We start from the raw sequence: 25,346 nt of genomic DNA, 5'->3' as shown, positions 1-25,346 counted from the left end.
TCCTTTTAGAAAGCTTTTCCTTTAAGAAGAGGGTTAAAAGTTTGACGCGCGTTCAGTGCGCTTGTTAAAAATCTGAATAAACCACACAAGAAAATGCAAAACCTCAGCTCACCACATAAAAAGAAACACTTTTGAAAAAAAAGAGAGAAATCAAATAAAGGAGCAGTTTCGTAAAGTCCTGCTTGTTACAGAAGCAGCTCTTCGCCATTTCTGCACCTGTAAGGGCGCACATCCTTGTAGTTCCACCTCTCGACGTCAGGCAAAGGAATATCATCTTCTGATACCGGCAAAACCCGAAAAACTACCAAAAACCATTTCCAGTCGACCCATTTCGATACTTTAGTTGCCCGTAGTGTGATGTGTCACAGCAAAGCCTCTTCTCTCAAAGCAACGGTGATGAAAATGCGCGGAAGCCTCTGTCCTGTGCGCGCGAGCGCTGTATCCTCACTAACGCAAGCGGAGAAAATGGTCAAATGCAAGAAGGAGGGATGCGTTGGGTCGCTCGAAGATCCCTCACGCCCTCAGTAATGCCTTGATGGGACGGTTCTTATGGAATGGCACGGACTATCACGTTCCTATGAAGGCTTTTCTCAGGCTCCCGTAACAATACCGGTGTTGCCACGACGAACGGCGAGAGGGAGTGGGGATGATCTTCGCTTGGTACTGAATTTGAATAACACCATGGGGTGATAAATGTCCATTGTGCTGTAGAAGTAATGAATCTCCACTGTCTTCTATTGCACACAAGCCAGCAGCTGCGAGCGAGGGACCAGCAGCCTCTTAAAGACACAACAGCCCCATTTTCTCCTCAAAAGTGATCACAATCCGTACACTGTTTATTCTGTCAACACACACTGCATGACGTTTGTTTTCTGGACACCTTTACTTGGGTGAGGAAAGCTAGTACAACGCTGTAACCAGGCACTTACGTAAAATACATGACCATTTGATCATTTTAAAACAAACGAAATGTCCTCTGTAAAAAAAAAAAAAACGAGAAAATAATTATATATATATTGTTAGACTATTATTAGGTCTTATTATTATTATGTAATAAGCAATACTATACAAGTTTAAAGATTTTTGCTGCAAAGACTTTGCTTAACTAAAAGAGAACTAATGTATAGGCTAGCCTATCGTACTAAAAAAATATGATTTTACTAACGTTATCGTCTATCTGTTGTAATAGCTAGTTTAGCAAAAACACAATTTTACTTGTTATTGCCACGAAGACTTATAAATATCTCTAAGTAGCCTACTAAATATATAGGCTATATATAAATACATAAAATGTTTAGGCTGCCTGCAGTGACATCACTGCATATTTTGGGTGAAAAAAAAAAACTGTGGCATTTCACTTCATTAGTATTTTTTCAATCCAAGTTTCCCCCCTTGTATATTTGTGAATAAACCATCCATCAGTTACTGGTTTTGTGGTTATAGATAGTCTAAATGTATAACTATTTCTCTAAAGGTTTTTCTTTTTATTATTATTTATTTTTAAATGTTAGCCTACATTGTGTATAGGCCTGTTTGACTTAAAATCCAAAACCCTAAACGTTTTCTTAGGATATCAGATATAAACATATTTTTGTATACTCTAAACTCACTGTTTCACCTCAGAAAGCGAAAACGCTTTATTTTTTTTAGAAAGGATTCGATAAGCAGGTGTTTCTGGTGAGATACTTGAAAGAAAAACAGTTAAAGATTATTTATTACTTCTACCGCCCGCCTTACAAGAATAAGCCTTGAAATCTAAGCAAAGTACTGAGGTAACATATCTAAAACCTATCATCTAACATTAACTCCCGCTCGAGCGCTCATCCAGTCAGCGTGACTAGCGCGAGCTGAAGGATCCCCTCGCTGTCCTTTTTCTCCTAATAAATCACGGCCTAACTCCCGCCTCCTGGGCACTGCTCCTCCCTCTTAAAGTGAAACTATTTTATCCTTTCATCTGTCTGTGTGAAGTAAGCGAGTTAACCTCCTCTTCAGTTCCGCGGGGTGTCTCGCCCGCGTGCAATCCATTGCTCATTTGGCGCTAAAAGCGTCTTTCCCGCCGCCGCCTTTTCACAGTCAGGCGCTTCACCAGCGTCAATCCACTTGAGAGGGTTAACCGCTATCCAGAGTAATAATGCTCATTTAATACGAGTATTAACGGAACCCCGTTGACGTTTAGACTTAATTGATGGCTTTTGCATAGTTTAATGGGAGATGTTTGTGCTTTGCATTGCATTTTAAAGAGAAAGTCTGTGCTAGCTGACACACTTTTCATGTGAGCAAATGTTAGGTAGGGTAGGGTTATTTTTGAAAGGCAGTTTATATATAGACACAAGTCTTGACTACAAAATAAAAGCTGTTTAACTTATACAACATTATTGTCCAGTTCACGGCATAACTTTGTGTGATGACACTCATTATATGAAAAGGCTATTTAAAAAAAGGTTTTCACTCAGAAATAGCTAGAACTTACAATTAATTGCAAAGAAAGCAAGTAGCTAACACTGAATTAAACATGGAATTTTGAAGTGGAAAAACTGAAATAGTATTTTCTTGTAAATCATACTCCAAAAAAAATAATTTTTTACAGTGAATATATGAAACAGCAGAAATGTAGGCTAATTGTAAAATTCTAGTTAATAAACGGCAATAAATACATAAATAAATAAATATAACCTAATAATAATAAAATAGTGAAAAAGGATGTACACTCTGTAAAATAATGTGTATTTATTTGTATCTTTTGTTCCATGAAGAACCTTTAAAAAAGCATCCAAAGCATCTTTCCATTGCACAAAAGTTTCTTAATAGTGGAGAAAAAGCAAAACTGAATTAAACATGTAATTTTGAAGTATAAAGACTTAAATAGTATTTTATTTATTTTATTATTTGCTAATCATACTCCAGTTTTTTTACAGTAAATATATGAAACAGCAGAAATGTAATTGTATAAATTCTAGTTAATAAACTGCAATAAATAAATAAATTAGTTAATTAATTAATAACATAGGCTACATAAAAGAAAAAATAAATCTAATAACATTATTCATATTAAGGATGTACACTCTTAAATGTTCTTTATTGGTATCTTTGGTTCCGCGAAGAACCTTTTACATTCAAAGAATATTTCTATTGCACAAAAGGTTCTTTATAGTGGGAAAAGGTTCTTCAGATTATTCAAATGTTCTTCACACAAAGGAAAAATGGTTCTGTTCACTGAAAGGTTCTTTGTGGAACCCAAAATGGTTCTTCTATGGCATTATTCTATGGCATACGTATGATGACGTTTACATTTTAGACATTGGAATACAATTCAGAAATATAAAGACATTTTGAAACCAACTGTTTTACACCAGTAAGATTCTGGATTTGATCGCATTGTTATACTCAACAAATTAGAAACTCAGATGCAACAAACCTCTAGCAGGGAGAAAAATACACAAAACTCAAGTTGCCCAGTGGGCCAGCTGGGCAGGATATTGTCAAGTCATGCACATCAGGACAGTGGGAAACATTGATTTGTTTTGGCACTGTGCTTTCCCTATTCACAGATAAATGTTTAACCCAGAAGCTGAAAGGAGCAGTGGGGGAGAGGAGTCCAGATCCACGGGGTAGGCAATGAAACTGGCCCTCTGAGGAAAAGAGGAGGAGGGGAACAATGGGCCAGGGAGATTTCTAAAATAAGCCTCCCCAGATGAAGGCATCTCAAGCGTGCTATATACGCTAATCAAGATAGTCTGGATCAATGTACACCTCTGACCATCTGTGAGAAGATGCTTATAGAGGATTATGAGCTAAAGAAACTTTAATAGTTTTGTTTATGTATTACGACTGGCTATATATTACCATAAAGGACAATTTGTTCGCTTTCATTCATTATTGACATTTTTCACTTGTACATTTTTAACTGTAAGTCACACCTAATGTGACTGTGTCTGATGATGAAATGTTTCGTTGCTGGAAATTATGAAGATTGCTGCAGATTTCAGATTTGGTATTTGTGTGTGGTTTATCTGTGTGACTGTGTGAAATTGAAGTTGTCACATTTAAGTTATGTGTGTCTAAAAAGGCTCAGTGTTGGTTTCAATAAAACAATATTCTTCGTGCCATTATTATCTCAGTTTATATTTCATCACTCGCCATTGGCTTTATTCCATCACAACTGCGTTATAGATTTTCTTCACATAAGTGCAATCTATAAATAGTATAGAGTATCTGCCTGGACTGGATATATTATAGAACAAAACAATGCATACAACAGCCCCGGGATATCTTCTACATTGACCATCTTTATGACATCTGTGATTTCAGAAGAAACATCAATTCCTCACTGGATTCGCAGAAGGTTTTTTAGTGTAAAGCTTCGTTTTTATTATACCAGATTTGAAAGACTAAGTGATGTTTTCACTGGTTAGATGAATAATATTAATTTAGTTTGCTGTCCTCCTATTCTTTGTCATTTATTGCATTACTAATCCAAGTGTCATTATTATTGCTCATTTTTTTAAAACGCCAAACTTCAGTATTAAACTTTAGTCCTGCATCATTTGTATTACAGACATGAAGTAAAAATCAAATCGTGCAGCTTGTTGAGAAGACGTTGATATTACTTTTCAAAGTTATTAGACCTATGAAATCCTATAGACTTATAAAAACAGCCATATATAGGCTACTGTATATACAGTGCACATTACTTTTCAGAATTTGGGGTACACTGTAAAAAGTGATAAATTGACTTAACTTAAAAAAATTGAGGAAACACGTTGCCTGAAAATTAAGTAAATAATAAAAAATTAAAAAAGTTAAGTGAACTTGACAATTCACTTAACTTATTTTTTTAATGATCATTTACTTAAAAAGTTTAAGGCAACGGGTTTCACTTTTTACAGTGTAGGTAAGAGATTTATAATAAGATGTTTTTGTGAAATATTATTACAGTTTAAAATAACTGTCTTTTATTCAAATATATTGTATCATGTAGTTTATTCCTGTGATCAAAGCTGAATTTTCAGCATCATTACTCCAGTCTTCAGTGTCACATGATCCTTCAGAAATCATTCTAATATGCTGATTTGCCGCTCAAGAAACATTTCTGATTATAATTCATGTTTAAAAACTGTTGTGCTACTTAATATTTTTGTGAAAATTAAATATTATATAAAAATATATCATATTTTATAGTAATTCATATATGTATTATATTTTATTTATTATTTGAACATGATGAAATATCACAAACTTTAAGATGTGGTTGTAAGATTCAAATTGAGCACACAGAGACAATATTATTTTACTTGTAAATTTGGAAGATATTGCACAATCCCTATGTGGGATATTGCGTACATGCCGAAATATTAAAGTGTTAAATATTTGATGACACCATTAAAGATAATAACATGAAGTGTGTTGCAGCAAAGAAAGTGTGGCACTGGATTAATTTCTGGCACTCCACTCGTTTCCAGCATTCCGGACACTTCTTGTTAACTTCCGGCACCCGGTACCCTTAGTTGGCAAACTGTGGAGGGGGTCTGTGTACAGTCTCTCACTCTCTCTCACACTTTCTCTTGTTCCCCCCTTCACTAAGAGGAAAAAAGGCACACAAATTCTTTCACTGTGGTTGGCTGGTTGCCAGGCAACACGGACAGTAAGTGAAGCAGCGGTGACTTAGGTTAAAGAGACTACAGGGAAATTCATTCCTTGTTGTAGGTTTCACAGAGCCACGGTGCTTTAAGTACACACATCCACTCTCAACAAAGCCACAAACACAAAGCACCACAACAACAAGAGATACTGGCTTTTCAAAATGATTTCAATTCTGTCTTACTCAGTTCGCAAGAGTTAACAGTTCATTCACAGAAATCAAAAATCACAGTGCAAATAAAACTTCAAAGGAACCGTCAGTGAAGTGCTTTTATTTTGAAATGAACGCCGCTGGACAGTTAATTTAAGCAAGCTGGCTGCAGCTACTGAAAGGACTTAATTAGGCCATAATACCATTTGCCAGCTGTTAAATCATACAGAAAGTAATAAAGCAATAGAGAATATGGCACTATTTGGAGTCCTCAAGTGAAATCTTGCCGTTAGGCAAATTGCACTACAGTCTGTGCTTATGTTGTTCACAGAAGCCAAGAAAACCTGTCTGTAGTTACTGTTAGAAGTTAAAGGAACAATTCAAATTCTGAAAATGAAGATTATTCACCATTATGTCATTTAAAACATTTCATTCTTGTGAAGAACAAAAAAAGTTTTGAAGAATGTTCAAGCTGCTCTGTTCCTGAAAGTGACTCTAAAGAGCTTTCGCACTTCATAAGTGACAACACCATAAACCATCATTAAAACAGACATTTAAAGTTCACCCAAAATAAAAATGTTTGATTTGGACCAACATGAGAGACAGAATTATCATTTTTGAGTGATCTGTCCCTTTATGTGTTATTCATTAAACATTTGTCTCTTTGTTGTAGATCTTGAAGTCACAATGAAATGGAAGTATAGCAACAGATTTTCTTCCACATTGTGACGTACATCTGAGTGTAACAGATTAGTAAAAAAAAAAAGGTCCAATTGACCTTTCGCAAAGACCCGCCCCCTAGTTACTGTTGCTATGTCTGACAAGCCATGCTGCTCTCACACCACACATCATGTTCTCACGCAAGTGAAAAATACAGTGCGGAGCAAAGAAGAAACTGACAACACGCCGGCAGACAAGACAGTGCAGGTTACGTTAGGCATAAAATAAAGTCTCAGCTGTCATATTTTGTCATTTTTAAGAAATTAAAAAAATAAACACTGTTTTGTGGCTCTTTAATGTGTTGTGACAGATTGCTGTAGCGCCTCAGTTCAAGCGGCACGTGAACTGATCATCTCTTCCTCTTTTCTAGTTATAGCACAAAATAAACATGAATGAACTTCAGAAGGTATCTTGTTTTAAAATTTAGCGTTATGATTGGTCAGATCGCCTGTCAATCAAACTCCTGGCGAATGGTCAATTATGATTATCCGATTAAACATTATGAGGTCAAAACATATATTTTTGAAAAATGCACACATGAATTGTACGCATAAGATGCATTTCAAAATTGATCCATTTACATTTACAAAAGCCCTAACATTTCAGTTTCAAATAGAATGTTTCATTTTGTCTAATTTACATCTCATTCATGCTTATTCAAATATAGAACTTTGTGTTCAAAAGGCACAAGAATTTGGTGTTATTATTAGAATTTGAGGTTGTACATTTAATCTTATGCAAATTTGAATGAGATTTGGAAAAGGAGTGAATTGAAACATATGTTCTTATACATCTCTCACACAAAGCTATTAGGAATATTTATTTTGTGTATCTCACTCCTAAATATAAACAAGCACTGGGTAAAATATGGACAAACCCAGCGACTGGATTGTTTTGACCCAGCGGTTAGATTAAATGTTTAACCCAAACTTCTGGGTTGTTAACTCAACTATTGTTTAAAAATTATGGCTAGCTTAAAAATCAGACAATTTCTAGAGGCGTTAGCAATAATCAAAAGGTGAACATTTATTAATAAGTAATTAAAAAAATATGTATTATTTCATTATTATTTATTCAACTTATTGATAAATGTTTGTTTATTGAACATATTAATAAATGTTCATTTTCAACCTTATTTTGGGTTAATTTTAAGCAAGACATATAGTCATTTTTAAGCAATAGTTAAGTTAAATAAAACTACCCAGAAGGGGTCAACACAACCCATTTAGTGAGTTTGCCCATATTTCACCCATGGGTTGTTTTTAACCTGGCATTTTTTAACGTGCAGGGAAAACAGAAAGTCATACAGCATTAAAACAACATGAACGTAAATAAAGGATGACAGAATTTTAATTTGTTAGTTATTTCTTTTTAAAAAAAATTTAAAATAATTTTAAAAAAATTAAAATCACACACAAAACAATTTTTTTTATTTACTTACCCTCATGTCATCTCAAACGTGTATGCTGCTTTTTATTCCCCACACGACAACAGAGTGGGCTCTGGTGCAGTGTGGATGTTGATGTTGCAATATTCAACATCAACACTCAACAACCAGTGGCATTTGATGTTATTGAAGTCTAAGTCTGACAATAATGACTTAAATTTTACTGTTTCTTACATAAATCTATCATATGAGTTCAGAAGACTTTGAATGTAGCGCATGAGTTGTATGGAACACATTTACAGTAAATGTATTGCGCTTTTGGGAAATTTTTGTTTAAAAAAACAGTTGCATGTGGGTTTATAAATGACACGAGAATGAGTAAATAATAAGAGAATTTTCATTTTGGGTGAACTACAACCCTGAAGTATTGATATACCAATTATATGCCTTAACAAATTTTTTAAAATAATGATAATATAGAACAATTAAATAAATGGGTCAAGGCCTCATAAAATATGGCGCCTGAGGCAGACCAGCTGTGTCCATCAAGTGTAAAGTGGGAACCTTGTTTGGTGGGTCTCTGTTCAGCACTATTACTTCAATATGAAATAGCAATGGTTTGCAGAAGTGTGTTAAGCAAAGCTTGTGCTTAAAAAGGTGTCACTGAATCTCTCTCTACTGATGGAACAAAATCACTGCAACTGCTATAGATTTACAGAGGCAATTTCGTCTAAGTGCTTTGGTCATCCTGCGGTATTGGCCAAATGGGAACATATGAGCTGCCCAATGGTCTGATTACCAGTCAATTTATCTATACTATCAACACATCCCCAGTAGCTCTCCTTCCTTAAGATGTATCTTTTTGCATTATCAGCCACAAAGACAGTAAATAATTGAAATGCATTTCACTTTCACAGTAGTGCTGGTGTATTATTAGTCAAACTAACTTTTTTGAACTTCAGAAAGCTGTGAGTATGTTTGAAATGGCATACTACCATAAACTGGAAATTTTTTAGAAACTTTTCACTCAGAAATTGCTAGTCAATTTCATAAATAATTACAAAGTAACAGTAAGTATTGGTAACACATTGAATTAAATGCGAAATTTTGAAAAACAGAAATAGTATTTTCTTGTATAACATACTCTTTACTTTGAAAAAAATTTTTTTTTTTAAATTGGACTTTTTTTGGCGTAAACAGCATGTATATTTTCTGTGTATCCTACATGAAATACTCCAATGTCTTACAATGTACGAAAAAAATCCATAGGAAAACAGGTTAAGTCCTGGCAGAAAATTACCACAACAAAAATTACAAGACATTTCCTTCAATCCTTGTGCAATGCACAATTCAATATATTTTCTCACTAAATTTTGTACTGAATTCGCTAAAATGTGCAGTATTCAAAAAGAGAAGAACACTGTATTTCATGATGCAGTGTGCTCAACTAGATTTTGATCAACTATAGATAAAACTAGAACTTTTGGGCTGCGTCCAAAATTGCATGCTCTCTGAGTAGCTACTTCTTTTGAATAGGTAATATTGCATTCTATATATGAATATATCTATGAATGTGTATGAATGCAATCTGAATCCATGACATGTGAGCTTCCAGTAGCTTCAATGCCATTCACAACTCTCTCCCGTGGCTTCATGGGACAATAAAGTGCCCACCAGATGCGCACTTCAGAATCTAGCCAGAATAAGTAACAGGTCCTTCAGGTACTTTTCACTTACTGTTTTTTTAATACTGTGAATTTGGACATACTACTCTTTTCACATACTGTTTTTCATGTACTATGTAGAAGGAAAATATGCGATTTTGAATGAAGTTTTGTACTACTGTGCTAATTAAGTTGATTATCTGAACGTGCTCCACCCAAACTTTGTTAATAAAACATCATTTAACAAAATTTGTACCTATCTGAAGCGCAACACTGTACCAGGTGAGCTACCAAGCAAGTTTACTGTGTCAGAAATGCTATGCATATAGATCTGGTTATATGACGTAAATATCAAAATGTATTCATTTACAAATCATGCACTAGGGTAAAGTTTTGTAGTCATAAGGACCTGTACAAAAATAAGCCTTTATTCATTGATAATCTAAGCCTCTGATCATAATTTGTGTGAACAGCAATAAAAGTTGTTGGTGTTTTAATGTTAATAGTAAATTGTGTGTATAAGTATGTTTTTTGAGTTTTTCCAATGTGCCTATGTTGCATTAAACATGTTATTGTTGCAGTATGCAGTATGCTTGTATTCCATTCAAAACACAGCCGATGTCTTTTTACAAACCAAACCTCCCAAAATGCTTCAGTGAAGATTCAAACTAATTTCACAAACTGACATTCATTCAGTGTTGGCCTGTCACTTCAAGACTGCTGAGTAAGTTTGTGCGATTGAGCTGAGCGTGGGACCGTGAGTGACAGTTATTGAGCTGATGAGCCGTGAGACGTCTGTATGGGAACATGTTATTGATTATCACAACGCTGGACGAAGTTCGAGGCTTTCCCATAGTGTCCCAGCTGCCCTTTTGGGGATTTTGACTGACCCGGTGAAGAAAGAGTCTGCGGAGGTGCTAGGACCAGCGGTCTCCCCCCTTTCACTTTGTATGCCACATGCTTCGTATATCCATAGGCTCATGGCAGACCCCCCACTAGGCATGGGATAAAGTGGCTTAATCAAAGTTGTACAGGGGGGAAAATGGCCCCACCTTTTCTGAATAAATGTTTGGGCCTGGACTAGTTGTCTTGTGTGCCCTCGACCCCCCGCCACACCCTGCTGCCCTGCTCCTCAGACCTTTGACCCAGCAGTGAAAAGTTAGTTGGGATGTTGGTGAACTCTCTCAGGGTTGGCTGTGCTGAAGGCGCTGGGAAAGTGCCCTCCGAGGGCCAGGGGTTGGAGGTGTAGGCGTGGGTACCGCGGAACGACACTCCCTTTGACCCAAGTCTCCGGACCAGGTCTGAACACAGCGCTAATTTAATTGTTACAGGCAATGCTACTGGCCAATGATAGCAGGGCCACTTGAAAGCCTCTGAAATCAGTTTAGCTGGATGTCAGCCGTATTCCGTTTACTCTCTTAGCGCCTTTATCTCTTTGTTCTTTGTAGGCTGTTTTCTTTTCTGATTACGCCCTCCAAGGTTTTGCTCTTCAGCAGCATCTCCTCACTGAGCTTCTCGCTTTCACTGGATCTCTCTGTGAGGAGCGTCTCAGCATTCACAAAGACAAGAACTCAAAAGTGTGGATGGCCACTGATCAATTTTACATGTCTATGTAGATAAACAATCAATAAAAGATGGAATCAGTATGGAGTTTATGTGCTCTGGTTGAGTTAAACCACAGCAGCATCTTTTATTTTACAAACCTGTGAAACATTTGTTAAAAGTTTTGTCATGGCATCTGTAGGTTGTCCAAAAGTTTAGATATCTATCTTTCTATCTATCAATCTTCACATAATAAGTAAAAATATCTCTTCTAATGTCAAACCAATGGAGACGCATCATATTAAAATGCCAGCTGGTTCATTTGTGAAACAAGCTCAACAAGTCCCTCTTGTGGTTGTTCACTGTAGGCAAACTTTTAATGAAAGAAGCAGCTAAAACTTGTGTGATTGTTTTGTAAAATATGAACATTTTCCACCTAATCAGTTACATATTATGTTTTGTTTGTAATGTATTTGTTTGTTTATGTACGATAGCATGTTCATGTTGATATACTGATGATGTGGTTTCAGTTGGTGATTTTGTTCTTCCATAGAGAATGTATATTAAAAAAAAAAAACTTTAAGGAATTAGAAATGTACTCTGGTAAACATGACAAAATTCCATCGTAAAGGCTCAACAATCTATGTTATTGTCAGTGATTTAGTTCGACAGAAAAATCGCTAAAATGGCAGTGGTTCAGACTCTTTCTTTGGTTGCCACAAAAACGAGAAAAAAAGAAAGTCAGTGTTGCTCTTCGTGACTAAAAAACTCAAATGAACGTCAGCATACTGCACTGAAACATTTTGGCTTGTGAAACAATGTAGCGAAACATTAACGCAACAATTAACATTCAAAAATGTAACAGTTGGGCTTCAGAAAAGAACGTCGATGTTTTCCGGTGAAACATTCCAAATCATAAACGTTACAGCGAACATAAAACGTAACAGTTCGAAGAACAAATCCTCACACGGAAGTTGTAACTTAAACCCAGCTAACAGAACACGTTGGCTCCTCCGGGGGGAACGGAGATTTTGAGGGGGAGTGTGAAGTTTAGGGAAGAGCCTTCTTTCCTACAGCTGCTGACGCGGATGGGACTGTTTGTGCAACGACGCAGAGGACCACCGAAATCCAGCCATGTTATCTTGGATTATAAATGTTTGTACCATTCTTGCGGTAGCACAGTGTTACTTTACAGAGGAAAATTATACTGAAGAGTCAAAGATGCAGCCGCCCACGGTCGTTATAGCTATAATCGCTCGGAACGCCGCTCATTCTTTACCCTACTACCTCGGAGCTCTCGAGAGATTAAACTATCCCAAAGAGCGCATCTCTATCTGGTAGGTGACTTCCTTCTCTGCCGTTTAAGCTTTCTTGTTATTTGTAGATGTCAAAAGGTCAATCTTATTCGCATTCAATCACCTCCTCCCCTTTACTTTTTCAGACTTTCCCTCAAAAGCAGACCCCTTCCCCCAACTAATAACGTTCGGGATGTATGTTTTTTATATTTATGCACTTAAATGCATTCATTTTTATTTCTACAGCGTACTATTTAGAAAATAAACTGGGTAAAAAGAATGTAGTGCATGATTAAGTAGTTTTAAATAACGTTTTTTTTTTCTGATTAAAATGGACATGATGAGTCTAATGCTACATTGCAAACAGAAAAATTAGTTATGAGATGTTCGTTCTTGTAGTTAATTTGCATTGCTCAGTATTTAGGTCACTGACAAATAAGAGCATCCAAGTAAAAAAAAAAAAAAAGGAAAATCTTTCAAAGTTTAAATTTGACTTAAAATGTCATGTGGTGCAACTATCAAGAAATGCCATATTTTCCTTATACCTTAAACAAATCAGCGTACACATCATAATCATTATTTTTCCAAAAAGTTTTTAGATATTTTTTAGACATATGATGTATTTTTACAAACATCATGAATTATAAATTCATAAATATCATTACATTTTTGGGGAGTTCCACCACTTGACATTTTATGACCTGGACTAACTTTGCCTTGTCATAAAAAGGTCACTGTAATGAGGGTCTTCACAGGTCCACTCCATGATATCACAGTTGTTTTTTCCTGTATGTTTATGAATGGTGGTTGCACCACATGACTTTATAGAAAACATATAAATGCATGTAAATGCTCACATACTTAGTTAGATTTATACTTATGTGCACTGTATCATAAAGCATGGCCAAAGACGTATAATCTATTGAGTGCCTTCGTATGTGTTCAGGTGGATGCAGTTTAGTGACACTAATATCACTACTGTACCTAATTCCTGTCTTTCTGTTTATTGTTTCCTTTAGGGCAGCGACGGACCACAACACTGACAACACGACAGCAATCCTGCGAGAATGGCTCACTGTCATGCAAACACAATATCACTATATTGAGTGGAGACCTTCAGATAAACCCACGTGAGATGATCATCACACAACATGAACATATGGCAGATACTTTGTGCTGTTAAAACTGTACTTTTAAAAATGTATTATTATTTTTTTCAAGTTTTTGAAATTTAGGTGCTACCACTGAAGCTTGAATTGGTTTATTTTATCTGCACAGGTCCTATGTAGGTGAGCTGGGGCCCAAGCACTGGACTAACGGCCGCTATGAGTATGTTATGAAGCTCAAACAGGCAGCGCTGAACTTTGCCAAGAAACGCTGGGCTGACTACATTCTGGTATGACCCAGTTAGAGCATATAAACCCCAATTTTGGATCACACATGCTCAAATATATACCAGGAGTATTTAAAAAATTAAATCAGGTCAAAATTCTTCAAAGTTCATGGAGGTTCAGATCCTACTAGGGTCATAAATATGAATTGTGGAATTATTTTTGCTCATATCATGTCAATGTGTTTTATATTTGTTAATATCATGACTATTAAATTATATAATTAGGATTGTGTTGTCAGGTGTCATTCTTTGTGTTTATTTCCTCATCTGCAGTATTCAGACACAGACAACATTTTGACTAACCCGAACACACTGCATCTACTGATGGCGGAAAACAAGTCAGTCATTGCCCCCATGCTGGACTCACAGTCAGCGTACTCCAACTACTGGTGTGGCATCACTCCACAGGTACAGTGCAATGAATTTCCAGTTTGGACATGTGTATGAGTGTGTGTACATGTGTATGTTCTAACAACGCAATGAGTGATAGCTAACCTTTCATCTTGCAATATGCCACATCAATAAAGTGGCCATATCTGCTTTCACTGTTGCTGTATAATATTAACAGCACTGGAGAAACTACTTTAAAGTTTATCTTCTCCATTTATAGACTACTGGTGATTTAGTCAAGCTAATAACTATAGTTTAATTAGTTGTGACGATAGTAACTAACTTCATTGTGTGTGTGTGTGTGTGTGTGTGTGTGTATGATACTACTGTTCAAAAGTTTGGGGTCACAGTCTTTTTATTTTTTTTAAGAAATTTATACTTTTATTTATTAAAGATGCATTAATTTATCAGAAATGTCAGCCATTAATAGTCAAGCCATGTATATTCTAAGAAAAGATTTGTATTTCAAATAAATGTTATACTTTTGAACCCTCTGTTCATCAAAGGACAGGAAAAAATATATAATTTAATGCATTGATAATAATAATTTTTTGAGCATCAAATCAGCATATTAGAATGATTTCTGAAGGATGATGTGACACTGAAGACTGGAGTAATGATGCTGAAAATTCAGCTTTACAACACAGAAATAAATTACATTTTAAAATATATTCAAACAGATATCAGTTATTTTAAATTGTAATATTATTTCACAATATTACTGTATTTTTCATCAAATTAATGCAGCATTTGGGGAGCATAAGAGACTTCTTATACAACCCCAAACATTTCAATAGTATTTTTGCAGCAATTTAAATAATTTACATAAATATTTACCTACATTACAGCATTCACCAAATAAGTAACTAAATATTTTGCTACAAAAAGACATGAAATGTTGCATTGGAACTTCTGCATGGAAAATTGAATCTGTGATTCATATTTAAATGGGTTAATTTACATGAATTGTCCAAACAAACTGATTCATTAATCACATTTCACAAAGCACACTACAGCTCTGTGCCTAAACAGTGTGACAAAACAATTTCTCAATTCAGTTTAAGTGAATATCTCCTAAGAAATACAACATCACATTTGAGGATAACAGTTCATTATAGGTCTGTTTGCTCAAACACTTTGTCCTTTGGCTGTGTTGTTCAGTTTTTTGTCTGTCTCAGGGTTACTATCGGCGTACTGCTGAGTACTTCCCCACAAAGCAACGTCAAAGGCTGGGCTGCTATCCCGTGCCAATGGTCCACTCCACTATTCTGCTGGACCTGCGCAAAGGCGGCACCAAGAAAGTGTCCTTTCACCCCCCTCACAAAGACTACTCCTGGCCCTTTGACGACATCATCGTTTTTGCTTTCTCCTGCCGAATATCAGGTATGGCGCCCCCTTCTGGACGACCCCAGCGTATCTCATTTATCTTACGCAATATGATGAGTTTAACATTTGGATTTAGTTTGGAGGGATTGAGGGAAAAATTCTTCCCTGTGTCCAACTGACTGTAACATTTTTTAGGATTGACAGTCAAATAGCTTTGGAAAGAGATGGACTGAGTAAAATTTCTGACATTATTTATCTGATATAATTCACAGAGGTTCAGATGTATCTGTGCAACAAGGAGCGTTATGGGTATCTGAACGTACCTGCAAAGCCTCATCAGACCGTGGAGGATGATCGAATCAATTTTGTCCACCTTTACCTGGAATCTTTGAGTGAGTAACACTGACATTTAGATCTTTTAAAATTAAATTATATTATTAGAATAAAACTTGAGCGATAACTTGAAAAATGTACAATTTTAAGATGTCACTTTAATAACAGCACTTAAGCTAGCTAGCATGACCTTTGTGAAAAAGAAATGCACTTGTATTAAATGTGCAACTATAGTACTTCTTTAAAGTATAGTAAAAAAAAGTACTTACAGATTCTATAATAATAGTGAAATAAAAGGCCACTTTATATGTTTATTATATGTCCTTACAAGACTTCAAACCACTAGATTTGAATGGATTTATTTTACAACACTTTATGACCTTTTTGGGTCTTTTAAAGTTTTGGTTACCTGGACTTTAAACAGAGGGATAAAAATACAAATATTGTCATTTTTGTTTCAAAGATGATCTAACAACATTAGGGTGAATAAATGTATTTTTGAGTGATCTACCTTGAAATACACTTTTATAAAGTGCACCTTTACATAATGTCATATTTTGCATTTTACTTTATATAAATAAAGTATATAAATAAAATATAAGTATATTTTAATAATTATGTTTTAATCATTTTTGTCATGCTTTGAAGAAATACACTTTAGAAGTACAATTTATTTTGATGTGTTGACTAACATACCAAAGCACATGTAAAGTACTTGACTATAATTTGAACTCTAGTGTGTTATTTGATATTACATTTACAGTAAATATATTTTAAATGTATTAAATTGCACCTTTATCAATACATATGCGTAATTACAAATTTATGTAAATACATGACATATACATTTCAATAAAAATGACTTTAAAGTATATTTTAGACCGTAGAAGTAGAATAGTACAGTACATTGACAGTAGAAGACAATAGAAGTAATTATGAAACTCTATATAAATATGTACATAGGTCCTACATAAGTGGGTGAAAAAACACTCTGAATTTCAGCTAACTGAATTGAATATAAATTTAAGCTGTAAAACATTTGAATTTAATTGTAACTAACATGCAATTAGGTGTCTGAAAACATTACATTCAATTTGCATATAAGAAAAATCTTTTAAAATACATTTTAAAAAATTAGTACACGTTTTAAAATTTGCAAAAGTGTATTTCTTTTTCACAAGGGTGGCAACTGACAAGAATAAGAAAAAAAATATGAGGGAAATTATGAGATGAACATTATAATATGAAATTGAAGTCACAAATGTGAGATATTAAGTCAGACTATGAGATAAAAGTTGTAGTTGTAGTAATATATAAAGTCAGTTTATGGGATATGAAGTCACAATAACAAGATATAAAGTCAATTATGAGGAAAAAGTAACAATAACATTTTCTGCTTCCATAGCTATGAACATGTAGCATAAAATGTCCTAAAGAGCTTCTTGTGTGATTCAGTCTCAGTCTTTTGAACCCCACTGTATGTGAAGATTGAACTAATCTGGTGCTAATTAGCGATTAGCTCCTTAATCGAACAGAATCATTGTCGAGGATTTGTGTCCTAACTGAAGTAATTTCTCCCACAGTCCATGGGCCGCCAATGTACTTGTCTCGCTATGTCCACGTTCCTCCCAAACAGTCTGATCTCATGGGCTTTGATGAGGTAAAGTTGAGTGCATACTCTGTATTTTACAATTGCTTTGAGTGAAACATTTAGCACGTGTGTTTGTTCACCTCAGATCTACTTGATAAACCTGCGCAGACGTCAAGACCGCAGGGACAGGATGTTATGGTCGCTGTATGAGCTAGAGATTGATGCCAAAGTTGTGGATGCTGTAGATGGAGCGTAAGTACAGACATTTTCTCCAAAGAGGAATCTTTATTCATTCTATCTTTATATCTGCAGATCATGATAAGAGCAATAATTTAGTTTTTTCACTGGTGTGTGCTTGCAGAGCTCTGAACAGTAGCGATATTAAGATTCTAGGTGTCGATCTCTTACCTGGTTACTATGACCCTTTCTCCGGTCGCACGCTGACCAAGGGAGAGGTGGGCTGCTTCCTCAGCCACTACTACATCTGGAAAGAGGTCAGTGGCCCCTAAAACTATTTAAAGTGCCCCTAATATGGATTTTTTTAAATGACCTTTCATGCAGTGTGTAATGCAGCTCTAAGTGAATGAAAACATCCAGCAAAATTTTAAATCTGAAAGTGCACCGTGTATAAAGTTATTGTCTCTCAAAAGAAAGAGTCGACTAGTGTTGTCACGGTACCAAAATTTCAGTATTCGGTACCGATACCAGTCAAAATCCACGGTTCTCGGTACCAATTTCGGTACCAGATGCTAATTTTAAAAAAACATACTATTTTTAATAAAGTCAAACAAAAATAAAAATGTACAAAAATCAATCCCATTCTTTATACTTTATTTAAATTGTGTTTCAAGTTTTTCCGCAAATAACAAAAGTATGAAAAACAGTAAACAAGTTTCACCCAAATTTAATTTGTCTTTTAATTAATTAAATTTAAACACATTGTATTGTTTTGGTAAATAAAGGGGATTTACTATTAAAATTAAAATATGGAAGAAATATTGTGTGACAACTTTAAAAAATTAAATAAAAATAAAAATTATATATATATATAAAATTATATTTCTGGCACAATGTCTTTAAGATGAACCTTTATTTTGACGGGTTGCCGTGAATACCTTTACATTTCTGTGTAGCTATATGATATGACGCTGGTTTTACTCAATGAAACGGTAAAATGTTCGCGAGGGGACTCTCAGAGCAGTTCTGTAGATGTTGTTTATGTATTTATGTCCTCATTGAGACGGCAGATGATGAATCACCGCGAGCGTCAGGCGCGCTTCAGTGTATGTAGTAAAAAAAAGAAAAAACCGCGCGTCTCTGCCATTCATTCACTCACACAGAGACTCGCAGAACATGCGGGATTCATATTTGAATCGACTTTTGCAGCTTAATATTTACAGATACTAGTCCACGTCGCGATTTGATTTAAGTGCAATGACCTACTTTTGATTAATTCATCCAAACTTTGACAAATTCCGTGACATTCCGTGCTAAACTGTAAATTCCGTTTTTTATAACTGGATTCCGATTCCGAGATTCCGTCCGCGTTTTCTGCATCGCGGAAATCATAGGGCCGTACGCGTCAAGAACCGGGTTGACCGGGTACTCGGTACCACCGGTACTTAAAAAAACCTGGTACCGTGACGTTTTCACTTTTTTAGTACCGACTTGGTACCGAAGTACCGGGTCTTTTGACAACACTAGAGTCGACTCTGAATCATTGAAACGAATCATTCTAAGAACGAATCCCAAGCCGTTTCATGTTGAACATGAAACATTAGCATATTGCCCGCCCACTTGTTGCGCGCGCAGACCTAGGAAAACTTGATTTTCGAGTTGGTCTGAATGAAAATGCAAATTCATTCTTTGCCACTAGGTGCCGCTTTTGGAGCGTAAAAATAGCTGTTTCCCCGGTAACGCTGTACACAACGCAGCACTGCGCTCACAAACGCCGCTTTAAATAAAATCGACCAATCGGACGAATCACCGCAGATTAGTGTCACGCAAAGGAGGAGTTTGGAAAAATGAATCGTTGAGCGAATCGTTTGGGAGTCGTTGAGCAAATAAGGTAAAAATAAATGCATTTTATAAGAAAATGAAAGTGTTTTTTGACCTTGCATGCATGTCAACCTGTTGTTGGGGACTCCCAAAACCAAAATATGAACCTTTCATAATCCATAATAGGGGCACTTTAAATAAATGCCACTTTGTTTGATATTTTGTTATCGGTAACTCATTTAACAATAAGGTTCTATTAGTTGACGTGGGTTAATGCATTCATTAAGATTAACTAACAATGAACAATACATTTATTACAGTATTTATTCATCTTTGTTCATTTTAGTTAATAAAAATACAACTGTTCATTGTTAGTTAATGTTAGTTGAGGGTTATTAAATAATATTAACAGATGCTTTGAATTAATAATGTATTACTAAATGTTGAAATTAGCATGAACTAAGACTAATAAATGCTTTAGAAGTATTTTTCATTATTAGTTCATGTTAATTAGTGTAGTCAACTAATGTTAACAAATGGAGTCTTTTAAGTTCTAAAAAAGAACTTAATATATTGAATACTAATGCTGAGATATACAGACATTTTTAAGCATGACTTAGTTGTCCTAAGTGTTGAATTTACAGTATTATTTTTTTATTTTAAAATGTATTGAAAAGGTTGGAGTTGCAAGGATTTTTTAATGTCTTATGCTTATCAAGGCTGAATTTATTTGATCAGAAATACTGCCAAAAGCAGTAATATTGTGAAATATTATTACAATTTAAAAGTTTTCTATGTGAATATATTTTAATATTTTGAATTTTCAGCATCATTACTCCAGAAGTGTCACATGATTCTTCAGAAATCATAATATGCTGATTTTCTGCTCAATAAGCATTTATTATTATAAGTGTTAAAAACAGTTGTGCTGCTTCATATTTTTGTGGAAACAGTGATAATATTTTTTCAGGGTTCTTTGATGAATATGAAGTTCAAAAGCATAACATTTACGTATTTAAAATATAAATTTTTGTAATATTGTGAATGTTTTCATTGTTTCTTTTGATCAATTCAATGCATCTTGCTTAATGAAAGTATTAATTTGTTTTTGTTGTCATCTTACTGACCCCAAAATTTTGAATGGTAGTCTATATTAAAATAATTCAATCAATATGAAATATGCTGCGTTTTTAGTATGTCAAAATGATTTTCCATATGTCGCTCATAGATGGTAGATATGCAGCTAGATAAGGCACTGATCTTTGAGGATGACGTGCGTTTCCAAGCCAACATTAAACGTCGCCTGATGCGGCTGATGGAGGAGGTGGAGCAGGTGGAGCTAGACTGGGACATCATGTGAGTTAAAAAGTCATAACTAGAAGAAACCAGAATCAGAATATTGCTTTAGCTGCAGTTATAAGGAAGACTTTTTAAAATCCTTATTTAAAATATGCATGTGTAATCCAACCGTGAAACTCATCACAGATATAGCGACCCCATCAGGTGTCTTTAACTGTTGTGGTGATCTGTTGCAGATATCTGGGCAGGAAGAAGGTGAACCTTGAAGAGGAAGTTGCAGTGGAGAATGTGAGGAACCTGGTATACGCTGATTACTCCTACTGGACGCTGTCTTATGCCATCTCTCTTCAGGGAGCTCAGAAGCTCCTCAACGCCGAACCGATATCCAAGATGCTTCCTGTGGATGAGTTTCTACCCATCATGTATGACAAGCACCCCAAGTGAGTAAGACAGTATTCAGGCCTAAACTAATTTTAAAGGAATAGTTCACCCAAAAATGAAAATGTGCTCACCCTCAGGCCAAGATGTACATGAGTTTGTTTCTTCATCAGATTTGGAGAAATGTAGCATTCCATCACTTGTTCACCAATGGATCCTCTGCAGTGAATGGGTGCCGTCAGAATGAGAGTCCAAACAGCTGATAAAAACATCACAATAATCCACAAGTCATCCACATGACTCCAGTCCATCAGTTAATGTCTTGTGAAGTGAAAAGTTACGTGTTTGTAACAAATCCATCATTAAGACGTTTTAACTTCAAACTGTTGCTTCTGACTAAAATACAAGTCCTCTATTCATTATATTGCTTTCTCCAGTGAAAAAGTCATCTTGTCTGAATCAGGAAAGAAATCTACACAGATCAAGCACTGTTTACAAGCAAAAACAGTTCTAAACAAATATGGCGGTAGCTTTTGATGTGAAAGACAACAGGGGATGGATTTTTTTTCATAGGAGGAACCACTATTTATTTTATGGACTATATTCTAGCCAGAAGTATGGAAGCCCGTTTCCGCCACTGAATAAAAAAAGGTTATTGACTTTTTCTCAGAATTGCGACTTTATGTCTCGCAATTATGACTTTTTAACTCGCAATTGCAAGTTGTATAGAAAAAAGTCAGAATTGCGAGTGTGTATCACGCAATTATGAGAAAAAAAGTGAGAAGGGTGAGATAAAATGGCGCAGTTACCTTTTAAATGTTTTATTCAGTGGAGGTAACAGGCTTCCATACAGAAGCAAGTCAAGCAACGGCTTAAAAGTTAAAATATCTTAATGACGGATTTGTTTCTTACAAACACGCAGCTTTTCACTTCACGACATTAACTGATGGACTGGAGTGGTGTGGATTACTTGTGGATTATTGTGATGTTTTATCAGCTGTTTGGACTCTCATTCTGACGGCACCCATTCACTGCAGAGGATCCATTGGTGAACAAGCGATGTAATGCTACATTTCTCCAAATCTGTTCCCATGAAGAAACTGACTCATCTACATCTTGGATAGCCTGAGGGTGAATACATTTTCAGCAAATTTTCATTTTTGGGAGAACTGTTGGTTTTGTGAATGATTTGTGGTGTTTGAAGAATAATGTTGCTAATTTTAGTTGAGAAAGTATGCATTCTCACCATAAAGACATATGCATACTGTCCAATTCTCCTGGAAAAGCACTTCATATTTTTGCAAAGTAGGACTGACTGAAATAGTTCACCACAAATGTGTGTTTGGTCTTTTTACCTCTACGCAGTTTCTTAACTACGTAATTGTACAAGTCATTAGATTTTTATAGACAGAGAGTCAAGACTCAAGCCAAGAAAGAAGCCAGATCTTGAGATGGCATTAGCTTTGATTCCTCAGCGCGAGTGGTTGTGTGTGTGTTGTGGCTTGGCGTGATGCCATCCATTTTCCCCTGTCCGTTTCCTCTCCATCTCTGACTCTTATTCATTTTGCTTGGCCTGTCCTGCCTGAAGCTCCTCATCCCCACAGAGACAGATCAGAGCAGCGTTATTCAATCTTTCCAGCGATCCGGCGTGCTGCTGCTGCCCCGCTGACGGCTAACCCTTTAAACACCCTGCCCTGCCTTCCCCGTTATGCATTCCAGCTAAATTAGTAGCTACTTTAGCCAGTGTTTGCCGCTTTGCTCTCCTTCCAGGTCTGACAAAGCCAAGGGCCCTCTGCCAGCTGGCCCACTACACACGTTTACCCTCAGTACATGAAGTACCTCTTCAGGCTTCTACTGAAAGTTATTGATATTTTTATTCATTTATTGGGGTAAAGTCGAGCAGCACGAGCCCTAAAGTAATTTGCCATCTGATTCTGGATCCAAAAGAGACATTAAATAGATAAGCGGTGACCTCTTTCCTTTGAAAGGTTGTAATGCAAGCATCTCTAGTACTTTTTAAAATTGGGATAAAATGAGAATTTATTGAATTCATAGAATTATAAAATTTATAGACTAACACAGGAATATATATATATATATATATATATATATAGTTCTCAATTATAAGTTATATTATTATATTATATTATATACTGAGGGGTAGGAGATTTTTAACATTAGGATAAAATATGGATATAGTGTAAATGCATATAGTTTTAATATTATATTATATTATTAGTATTATATTATTAATGATCTTGCCTGGTTATTTTATTAAATTATATTATTGCTAACACTTATGGCTAGGTTTTTGTTTTTTGACGTTTCAGGATAAAATATGGATTTAAATATATAATAATAAAGTAGGATAAAATAATTTACAGATATACACACACACACACATATATATATATACATATATATTTATAATATTATTTATTTTTCATTTCTAATTTATTTGCTTCTTTTATTTTATGGTATTGCACGTATGTATATTTATATTGCTTGTACTTGGGAATAAAATATGGCATTATATTATATTATTGCTTACACTTATGGTTAGGGATTTTAAAAAAATATGATGTAGTTTAATTACCATAATATTTTAATTTGTTTTATTTTATGTGCATGGTGACGTCACATGAAAATATTTGTACCCTATTTTCTAAAGCCTATAATCATAAGAGCTCAAGTTACTAAAGAGTTTTATTTTGGTGTTTTCTCTCAATAGTGAGGACTACAAATCCCATTTTCCCAATCGGAATCTGATGGCGTATTCCACACACCCCCTTCTGGTGCAGCCCTGCCATTATGCCGGGGACCCGGAGTGGGTGAGCGACACAGAGACGTCTACGCTGTGGGATGACGACAATGTGCGCACGGACTGGAGAGGCTCGCATAAAACTCTCAAGGGTTCTCAGCCACCGGCCGGCCTGCAGAGCGCCACCTACAAGGACGAGTTGTGAAGTGCAGCCCCAAAGCCACATGAATGGCATGAATGGGCATTTTCTAAGAGCAGAGGGATTAGGAGTGAGCAGCTCTTTATAAGGGCAAATGTCACTCATCATGGAGACCTCAAAACTGTGGAAGAGACGAGGGAGACCTGGGACCAATCCTTAGGAAGAGATTTTCACTCCACAACAACAAAAATCTTTTTTTTATTCAGTATTTTTCTTGTTTTCCAGTAAAAAAAAAAATCTAAATATCTTTAACAAGATACATTTACTTACTTCGTAAAATAAAAGACATTAATATGAAAGATATTAAGACATGTTTTCATGCCAGCACAAGTCCAACAATGAGAAAATGAGAAAAATCAATGTTAAAAATAGAAAACATTTTTTATTGGAAAACAAGAACTGTAAAGGCAATAGGCTGTAATACATTTGATGACTCTTATATTTGACCACGATTCAAGAGGAAAAATGTTTTATTATATATTTGAGGAGAATGTTTTTGTCCATCCTTTGGTATGGATTAAGCAAATTTTGCATTTCTATTAGGTAATTTTTCTTTATTAACTATATAAAAAAGGACATTTGATAGCTTTTATGGAAGTTTAAACAGCCGTCATAAGGACTATCATGCTCAGACAATCGAACAAACAGAGCTTAGTGTATATTAGAAATGGTGTGTGGAAGAAGTTTTTTTTCTTCTTCTTTGGTACATTTTTGCTGTTCATGTGGAATTTCTCTGTTCCCATCACAGTCATTTGTTCTTATTTATTTCTCTTCCCTGTCTTATTTCCTTCTGTGTCTCTCCAAACTGAACAGCAGGACCAAATGAAATGACATGATAAGAGTATGGATGGCAGTTTTGGAAAATTTGGTTGTTTTTGAAATAAAAAAATAAAAAAAGTTTTTTGAAAAATTACAATGTTGGATGTCAGTCACATGTATTTGATCTTCACAGACATTTTCTTCTCTTGTCTCTCAGACGGAGAATAAATACTGAGGTAGTAAACCCATTACTAGTTAGGGCTAGAATATAATCATAAGGTGTTATATAATTCGACTAAATTGATTTATCTACACATTCTGGGAAGTAATTTCCCTTCAGTTCCAGCAGGGACAATAAAGACTTCTTTAAAGACTTCTTTATGTCCAGCTCCTAGCTCTGCTGCAGTTATATCGCCATCTATTGGTAAGAGTACAAAAGTACAACATTTTGGTTTTCTAGAGTGCCCATTATTTTGAGCATGTAATTAACTAGGACTTATTTATTTTTTTCAAATTATTTGGT

General features: G+C 35.3%; 1 protein-coding gene across 2 annotated transcripts; it reads left to right on the top strand.

Moving 5' to 3' along the window:
- The first annotated feature begins 11,857 nt into the window (after window positions 1–11,857).
- cercam (cerebral endothelial cell adhesion molecule) lies at window positions 11,858–24,963 on the top strand. 2 transcript variants are annotated; one of them, XM_058790351.1, is made up of 13 exons: window positions 12,332–12,438; window positions 12,543–12,591; window positions 13,416–13,526; window positions 13,675–13,792; window positions 14,063–14,197; window positions 15,358–15,562; window positions 15,778–15,897; window positions 17,422–17,498; window positions 17,575–17,681; window positions 17,791–17,923; window positions 20,656–20,783; window positions 20,963–21,166; window positions 23,836–24,963. In XM_058790351.1, coding segments are annotated over exons 2-13 (1,575 nt in total). In that variant the 5' UTR covers window positions 12,332–12,438; window positions 12,543–12,589; the 3' UTR covers window positions 24,071–24,963. The 2 variants fall into 2 exon arrangements, with proteins under 2 accessions (XP_058646333.1, XP_058646334.1); XM_058790350.1 differs by lacking the exon at window positions 12,543–12,591 and having other exon boundaries at window positions 11,858–12,438.
- Window positions 24,964–25,346: the final 383 nt, after the last annotated feature.

The sequence above is a fragment of the Onychostoma macrolepis genome, chromosome 10 (assembly GCF_012432095.1).
Source record: "Onychostoma macrolepis isolate SWU-2019 chromosome 10, ASM1243209v1, whole genome shotgun sequence".
In the NCBI taxonomy this organism is placed as follows: domain Eukaryota; kingdom Metazoa; phylum Chordata; class Actinopteri; order Cypriniformes; family Cyprinidae; genus Onychostoma; species Onychostoma macrolepis.
Note: the sequence above shows the minus strand (reverse complement) of the source record. Positions and strands in the feature narration are given on the sequence as shown.